Source organism: Gigantopelta aegis, chromosome 1 (genome assembly GCF_016097555.1).
Source record: "Gigantopelta aegis isolate Gae_Host chromosome 1, Gae_host_genome, whole genome shotgun sequence".
In the NCBI taxonomy this organism is placed as follows: Eukaryota; Metazoa; Mollusca; class Gastropoda; order Neomphalida; family Peltospiridae; genus Gigantopelta; species Gigantopelta aegis.
The window spans coordinates 44835738-44845528 of record NC_054699.1 but is presented as its reverse complement, the minus strand read 5'-3'; the positions used below and the strand labels follow the sequence as shown (position 1 = coordinate 44845528).

General features: G+C 32.0%; 1 protein-coding gene across 1 annotated transcript in view; it reads left to right on the top strand.

Moving 5' to 3' along the window:
* The first annotated feature begins 721 nt into the window (after positions 1–721).
* The window catches only part of LOC121383438 (filamin-A-like), a 35368-nt gene continuing 26298 nt past the window's right edge, over positions 722–9791 (top strand). The window contains exon 1 of the mRNA XM_041513508.1: positions 722–788. Coding sequence (XP_041369442.1) covers positions 722–788 — 67 coding nt within the window. The remainder of the gene's footprint in view (positions 789–9791) is intronic.

Here is a 9791-nt window from a genome sequence, read left to right as displayed (position 1 = left end):
GTCCAATCATCACATTTTCATATTACAGTCACAGGTAACTGAAATCACTTCTTGAGTGAAAGAGATGAAAATAAAACTCAGTACAAACCGAGTCCAATCATCACATTTTCATATCGCAGTCACATGTAACTGAAATCACTTCTTGAGAGAGAGATGAAAATAAAAGAGATGAAATTTGTAAATAAAACACTCGGTACAGAGTCCTATCGTCCCATTTTAATTTAGACAAAGATAAAAACAAAACTGAAGTTTGTAAATAAAAGATTCAATACAGACCATGTCATCGTCCCATTTTAAGAGAGAGAGAGATGAAAATACAACTAACTTTGTAAATAAAACATTCAATACAGACCACGCCATCGTCCTGTTTTGAGTGAGTGAGTGAGAGTGAGAGTGAGAGAGAGAGTGAGAGAAAAACTGAAGTTTGTAAATAAAATGTGAAATAAAAATACTATCTTTCTCTTGTCATAAAGTGCTCTTAGGCCACGATCAGTTTTATCCATTTTATTTTATCCCAACATTTTACCCATTGTTCATTTTGTATAAGCAATGGTTTATAACCGATCATAACAACACATCATCACATGTTGGAAGTTGTAGGGAGGGGTCAGTGCCCCCATCTCTGAAGATAATGCATTCAAATTAATATACAACTAGACCACCCATCACCCAATTACTGTCATTTTCTGACTACTTTGATCTTTCTAGAATAAAATTCAGAATGTCTCACTTTGAGATCTTTCTGAACTCGCTGTCCACTCCAGGCAAACTACGTCCTAGACTGATATGTACAGATGTATGTAACTGTGCTGAAACAGGGATAAACAGGCCTGTTCACACCAATTAATTCTGTTGGCAGAACTGTTGTGACTGTGATTCATGAGTGCATGTCATCACAGCTGTACGTATTCTAATGAGCTCTGTCCGGTGCTAGGTTTGATTTAGTAAACTCGTCTGGAAGTGGCAGTCCTCTTTGTGGCAGCCGCAGTGCAAGAGGGATAAAACCTCCAGTAAAAGATCACATCATGAGTGGCTGTCCTCCTATAGACGAGGCAGTAGATATGGATTCATGGAATCAACCACTATTTTGCCAAATGCTCATTCGACTGCATTGTACAGAGATACGGTCTTGGTTGCGTATTACGGTTTTGTTATTCAGATTCAGTACAGAATGAATGAATGAATGTTTAACGACACCCCAGCACGAAAAATACATCGGCTATTGGGTGTCAAACTATGGTAATGCAAATAAATAAAGTGATGATCAACATCAATATAAAAATTCAAGACTTAAACAAAAACAGTGTAAAGAACTGTGCAAAAACACAAATATCACAGAATTTTACGGATGCTGAATTTTACTCAAAACTTAAATTTTGTGCTGTATTGGCCATTCTCAAAGAGAATGTTACACCCCTGCACCACAGTGAGGTTACAGCACACGCAGGGGATTCAGTACAGTCGAATTTGATAGAATATGAACCGTGTGTGTAGAAGTGGGTGCAGATGAACCTTTTTTTTAATTAATGAATAAATTAGTAACTGCTTTGTGTGTGACATTACAGTTTGTGAATAATAGATACATTAATTATCACATTTGGATAAATGCCACATAAAATTTATTGAACTTATTTGGGAATTGACCCCTCCGTACGGTTTGATTGACAACCGCGCTGGACCAATCATGTTTCGAGGTTCAAAAACCGTGGGCCCAACTTTGCTTGGATGCCATTAGGTTAGACAACATAATTTTTTTCGATGTGTAACATTTTTGTATAGTTAGCATTAAAATTAGTTAAAATAATTGTCTCCTCCAACTGAATTATAGTCATAGTAAACATATACTTCTGCTGACAAGTGTTAACAGCGATGACAACTATGCGGAGCCTACGATTGACGTAAAATCAGTGTTTTCCTGCGAAACTGTCACATGGTATTGAAAGTGAAGTTTTGCCGAAATCCATCAAAATTCAACTGATATATAAATTCTACGAAGGTAAGATTTTAAGAATCACTTTTCCCTCCAATGTAATGGAATTTACTGACTCATTTAATCAGTCTTCGATGTATATATTGTCGTTAGGAATCCGTCGTTAAACTGCATACAGTCAGACGAATGGCCAAAATAAATGTTTTGGCAAGACTTCCAATCATTCCAGCATTCAGTTTCAGGCTTAAGTTACATGTAGATATAGGTATAGGGTTAGTGATAGTATTAACAAGCATGCTGGAATGTTTGGAAGTCTTAGCTTTTTTTCCTTTTCTTTTTGTTTGCATGTGTGTAGGCGTGAGTGTGTGTATGTGCTTTTGTGTGTGTGGGAGGGGGGGGATGCATTTTTTATTTTTCAAATACGATCAGATGCATTGGTAATCATCAAATTTAAATAAGAAGAACCGAGACAAAGGGAGATAATTTAATCGTGCACTTTTACAAAAAAGTAAATACGACTTCTATATTTTCACTGTAGCTAAAATACAGTGAAAATATGACTTTTCACTGGATATGACATCTATATATTTCATTGCTATGTATATAATAAAAGGAAGTATTGTCTGGAAAATTATAAATTAGGCAAATTTTATGTAGGGACCCTGAAATGTTTTGAAGCAAAAAAAAAAAAAAAAAAAAAAAAAAAAAAATAATTGTGATTTTTTGCAATCGGAACAGATCTGCCGGTTACGATTTCTTGGTTTGATTCGATTTAAGCCAGTGCATCACAACTAGTATATCAACGGCTGTGGTATGTGCTATTCTGTCTGTTGGGTGGTGTATATATATAAAAGATACCTGGCTACTAATGTAGCAGGTTTGCACTCTAGACTATACCGTATATCTTCGCCTATAAGTCGAATTTTTTTCACCCAAAAATTATTTTATAACTTGGGGGGTCGACTTATAAGAGGGTAAAAAAATTTCACCAAAAAATATTAGTTTTGGGGATTATTTTACATGTTTTATTGTTGAAGTATGCCATGTATTTATACTCAAATATGTTAATTTGACACCTTTATTTTTTATAACCTTTTTTTTTTTGGCATTAGAACGGTTTTAGTTATGCGAAAAGGCGTACGATCTCACTCACATGCCAAGCCAACAGTCCACTTAGTTAAATTAACAGTCATCACTAATAGTAAAAATGTAAACAATACTAACTACCTGTTGCCTGAGTTTATTTTGAAATCTGGTCACTGGCATTAACGGTTGTTCAAACAATGTTTTGGCGGTGATTAACTTCATGAATATTACTCAGCTTTCCCTTAAAATAGACTGATCTCTGCAGTTCACTATCTAGAGCAATAGGGACACACATCATTTGGTACAAAAACCAGTGTACTTTCCAGAGTTATCCTCCTTACATGTATTAATATGGCGGCAAAAACGTGATACTTTCAGTTTTATCGTAGTGATCTGTTGTCAGTGTTTATAAATAAAGTTGTTGTCTGTGCACAAAACCATCTGTACAGTACTATACAGTAACAGTCAAACAGCTTTAACTCTCTACTAAGGGAATATTTCGTTTTGATGTTATGTAATAATGATAGGTTGATTGGAATAGTCTGATTATATTGCGATGTACAAAGCGTGAAAACCGAAGTTTGTAAAATAAATTTCTTTTGTTCAAATATTATTGTTCTCATGTGCTGAAAATAAGAAATATTTCAATATTTATAAGTAGTTTTTCATGGGTCGACTTATAAACGGGTCAATAAAAAAATATGTTTTCAGGGCTTGAAATTAGGGACTCGACTTATAGCCGAGATCGACTTACAGGCGAAGATATACGGTACATGTCAAAAGTACAAAATGTTTGACATCCAATAGCTGATGATTAATAATTCAATGTGCTCTAGTGGTGTCTTTAAACAAAACAAACTTTAACTTATCCATTAGTCCCCCTCCACCCCACCTTTCAATTAAAACAACCCAATTTTACCATAATATATATTAAAACAATTCCTCACCTAACAGCAGATCAATTACCAATCTTGGGTAATTTATAATAAATACTGGTAAGACATTTTATTATTCCTTTATTGTTATTCTTAGAATTTTCAACTTAATGGTTTCTGCCAGAGGCTACTGAGGTTAAACTTATATACCCTAAAATCTTGGAAATTAATAGATATATTTTTAAATGTTTAGATAAATGATAGTAAAAGAACTGCTGTTTATAAATGGTCATGTGCTTGAAATGTAATGTCCTAACCCTAATTTCAAAACATTTCAAACCCATAACCACCTAGATGAGGCACTTACATTTGGTTTGTTTTTATTACCTACCCTAAATATGATTTTCTTTTGGAGACAGTAGTTTTGTTTTTTATCATTATTTTATACCCCAAATTTTAGCAAAGCATAGGCATTTTTCTTCTTCCACATGTCATCTTATATGTAGCTTTGTGCAACTTTCTAATAGAAATCAAATAACATCATCGAAGTTAAATACATTGTTTACTACTTTTCTTAATTTACAACTATACTTTTTAATTTTATTCTTCATTTAGTCACATTGATTTTGTTTCCTGTTAAAAAAATGTTTTCCTAAAATTAAATTAAACTTTATATTAATACAACGATATGTAATTAAGTTACAGACTAATGTACTTCTTCAAATGGATGTGAAATACTTAACATGTTTGTTTTTATATATTTCAGCAACTGGACCAATGGATGTGGAGTCATTGATTAGATGTCGAAAATGAGATTCTGAAGACAAACTATTAAACAAATTACATTGCATCTTGATATTGAGAACAGAATGATAGAAATAATTAATAGAACAGTTTCAACTGATATGTGAAGAAAAACTGGGGCAGGGGGTGAAATTTTCTTCAGAATACTTAGTTTTTCATACTTTTTTATTTGAAAATGCCACGAATTGCTGTTAAAGTGTGCATATTCCTTGTGTTATTATAAAATCATCAGTTATGGGAATTATTTTAATTTTTCTTGGCAGCAAGATATATCTCCCAATTTGTGGCACCATATAATCTCAACATATTAAAATTACACCCTCAAAGCCAACATATTTTCCAATGATTAACATGATTATAATGTACAATGTGTATGTATGACATCAGAATCTATAATATATTATGGAAAACTTAAATTAATCATGTTAACTCTGTTTTACTGTACATCAGCATTCCTATGCATGTAAATATGTATATTGATTAATATAGTGTACAGTAATTTGAAATAACTGTATAATGTGACCGTTACATAGAACACAAAATACATGTACAAACTAAGCACCACATTAAAAGGTGTTTTGAGCATGAATAATGTCGCTACGTACTGTTTCAGTCCTACTTTTGTTCTACGTTTTCCTACTTTTGTCCTACATTTTCTATATTTTCATTCCTAATTGTGTCCAACTTTTTCAAAAGGGTGTGCTAGACAGCCTGATTTTATAAAGAGGGGATGGGGTACCCAAACGTAAACAGCCCAAATATATCTTGTCAGAACGAAGACGGGCCAATGTGTCAGTATACATAACTGAAGGGCCAAAGATGTGGTCCCCACCAACCCACCCTCTGGCTACGCCAGTTGTGATTTTAATTTTAATTTTTTTTTTTTTTTTTAATTTCGTGTATGGCTTTGGTTTCATAAGTAGGGCAAGTGCCGTATATCAGTTGATTCAAGCAGTACAGCTATGTAAGAATACACCCCCATAAACCGCAATCCCACAATCTAAACCACTACCTGCATAAATTTTGGCACAGGCGACTGTATCCTGCTATAGTTTTGTAACCTTTCGTGCATAAAATTATGGTACACTGATAGCATTCCCACACGCCTTGTATTTTAATGTTACTGCTGACGTCCCTCCCTTTTGTTTTTTTAAACAAAACATTTAACGCAACCCGACCAAAAATAAAGACGCCACTGTTTTAAACGGGTCGAGGCCGGGTCGTCGCCGTGCCTTCTATTCTCTTGTTCCTCGGCATATCGGAATTCCATTAATATAAAAGTCTAACAACAACAAAAATTAAGATGAAAAAGAAGAAAAAAGAAACAAACAAGACATTTTAATTTATCAGTTCTGACAAGAAAAACGAGTATAGGATGTTTTAAATGTTCTTTTGGTTGCATTCGAATTTTGTCACTTCCAGGTTCTTGTGCTTCGATTTACTGAAGTAAAAATGGTTTCATCGATTTAAATCACGTTGTCATCGTAAATGTACCCTGTAGTGAAATACTTGAATGTCTCCTCTTGTCGGCTTTTTATTTAAACAACGATATTTGTAAATAAATTAAGGCAAAAACGTAATCGGCAGATCGGTTGATTTTGCTATTGACCTATGCAAATTGGCAGCCATTATTGAAAGTTTGTCTAACCTTGCATCACGTGTCACGGTGGGCGTGGTTAACTCGTCATACGGAGGGGTCAATTGTTTGATACCCTAAATTCTTTCTTGTTCCATCAAGATTATACTACAGTTGAGTTCATGTGATAATCTGTATTTTTGGGTTGATGGGAATAAATTATCCTTTATGGACAGGTGCTTGTTGTACAAGGTGTCATGTTTTATACCGTAATTGTCAAAAGTGTCACATTAGAAGACTTGACTTGCAATTTTATTGTTAAACAAATTTCTGGTTACCAAGGCAGTGTATTTGAATGGTGTACAGTATCACATGTAACTATATTAAACAGATTTCTGGTTACCAAGGCAATGTGTATGAATGATATATAGTTTCTCAAGTGTCACATGTCACTATAATAACCATATATTAGGATATCAAGGCAGTGTGTTTGAATGACATATAGCATTGCATGTCACTATATTAAATTGTGACTATTATAATTGTATTATATTTGTTTGTAGGGATACAATTTATATTGTAATGTAGGTGTGAAGTTGAATTCTGAAGATAAAATTGTTGTTAGTTTCATAAAAATAGAAAATATTCATGTGATTCTGGTTACCATGGTTGCAATGTAATAATCTGAATATGATCCAGATTAACATGATTACTGTGTACTGACATATAACTCAGTTTTTTATACCTACCCACAACAGAATCTGAAAGCATGTCAATAATAAAGAATTGCATGTCACTATATTAAACAGATTTCTGCTTACCAAGGCAATGTGTATGAATGATGTAGTTTTACTAGTGTCACATGTTACTAAGGAAGTATGTATGAGTGGTGTACAGTGTCACATATCATTTAGTTTTTGACAAATAGATCCTTGTATACTTTTAATGAATTGATGTCTACAAGAAATGAAAATACACTAAAATATTTAGGTATTTATTTAGCTAAAGCATTACAGTTAAGAAAGGAAAGAAGTGGTGTAAGTTACAGATCTGGTGTGTAATGTAAATGCATAGAAGATTATAACTATGATGTTCATATAGTGGTGCTTTGGAATAATGTCACCTGCACAAAGGTCCAGTTGTTCAACAATCATAAGCTGACTATACGTTGATAAAGAGTGTGTATGTGGGTGGGGTATGGCAATAAAGAAAAATAATAAATATGAGAATAAATTATATGAATCAAAACTATAATAGTGGGATATAAGTTAATTTGTAGACCTATATGAGATAATGTACACCAAAAATAATTGTTAGAAAATACAAATATTGTTATTCTTCCTAAAATCTATATACAAACTAATTGCAGTTAAATAATATTTAGTTTGCTATATGAATTGTTGAACAACGGGTCCTTCAAATGTCACTTTTTGTTGTCTGTAAATGGGCTATGGCCTAAAAATGGAATAAAGAATAGAACTGAATTGAATATCATTTAAGGAAAATGATTTTCAGCTTGCATTGCTTTTTCTCATGGTGAACACTGTCACATGTCACTGTAGTAATAAGATATCTGGTTACCAAGGCAATGTGTGAATGGTGTATAGTGTCACATATGTCACTGTATTAAACAGATCTGGTTACCAAAGCAATGTGTACGAATGGTGTATAGTGTCACATGTCACTATATTAAAGAAATCTGGTTATCAAAGCAATGTGTATGAATGGTGTATAGTGTCACATGTCACTATATTAAACAGATCTGGTTACCAAAGCAATGTGTACAAATGGTGAAGACTGTCACATGTCACTATATTAACCAGATATCTGGTGTCACATTGTTTTACATCTTGTCACATTATGTCACTAAGTTCACAAATGAAGCTGGTCTGGTTATTAAGACGATATATTTAATTAATAAAATATTTTTTTTCCAAATTGTTTTGGTGTGTATTTTGTAATGGTGTGTCTGCATTGTATAGCATTTTTTAAAATTATTATTATATATTTTCATTTCTTTGACCTGTATAATGCAATTGTTCACTGGCATGAGAATTGGTATGCTGTAATTGTATTATATTTGACCTGTATAATGCAATTGTTCACTGGCATGAGAATTGGTATGCTGTAATTGTATTATATTTGTTTGTAGGGATACAATTTATATTGTAATGTAGGTGTGAAGTTGAATTCTGAAGATAAAATTGTTGTTAGTTTCATAAAAATAGAAAATATTCATGTGATTCTGGTTACCATGGTTGCAATGTAATAATCTGAATATGATCCAGATTAACATGATTACTGTGTACTGACATGTAACTCATTTTTTTTATACCTACCCACAACAGAATCTGAAAGCATGTCAATAATAAAGAATTACATGTTAAAGTCCTTGTTAAATACATGTTAAAGTCCTTGATAATAAATGATTACATTTTAAAGTCCTTGATAATAAATGATTACATGTTAAAGTCCTTAATAAAGAATTACATGTTAAAGTCCTTAATAAAGAATTACATGTTGAAGTCTGTATTAAATACATGTTAAAGTCCTTTATAATAAATAATTACATGTTAAAGTCCTTTATAATAAATAATTACATGTTGAAGTCCTTTATAGTAAAGAATTACATGTTCAAGTCCTTAATAATAAAGAATTAAATGTTGAAGTCCTTAATAAAGAATTATGTGTTGAGTCCTTAATTGAAGTCCTTAATAATAAAATTACATGTTGGAGTCATATAGAATTACTTGTTGGGGGGTCCTTTAATAATAAAGAATTACATGTTCAAGTCCTTAATAATAAAGAATTACATGTTGGAGTCCTTAATAATAAAGAATTACATGTTCATAATAAAGAATTCTTTGTTTTATAATAAAGAATTACATGTTTGGTCCTTAATAATAAAGAATTACATGTTGGGGTCCTTAATAATAAAGAATTACATTACATGTTGAAGTCCTTAATAATAAAGAATTACATGTTCAATGACATGTTGGCGTTAATATAATTATGCATTGAAGTCCTTAATAAAGAATTACATGTTGGAGTCCTTAATAAAGAATTACATGTTGGAGTCCTTAATAATAAAGAATTACATGTTCAAGTCCTTAATAATAAAGAATTACATGTTGAAGTCCTTAATAATAAAGAATTACATGTTGAGTCCTTAATAATGAAAGAAATGTTGAAGTCCTTAATAATAAAGAATTATGCATTGAAGTCCTTAATAAAGTATTACATGTTGGAGTCCTTAATAATAAAGAATGACATGTTGGAGTCCTTAATAATAAAGAATTATGCATTGAAGTCCTTAATAAAGTATTACATGTTGGAGTCCTTAATAAAGAATTATACTTTGGAGTCCTTAATAATAAAGAATTACATGTTGAAGTCCTTAATAATAAATAATTAGACATTGAAGTCATTAATAATAAAGAATTACATGTTGGAGTCCTTAATAAAAAGGAATTACATGTTAACGTCCTTATTATAAAGAATTACAGGTTGAAGTCCTTAA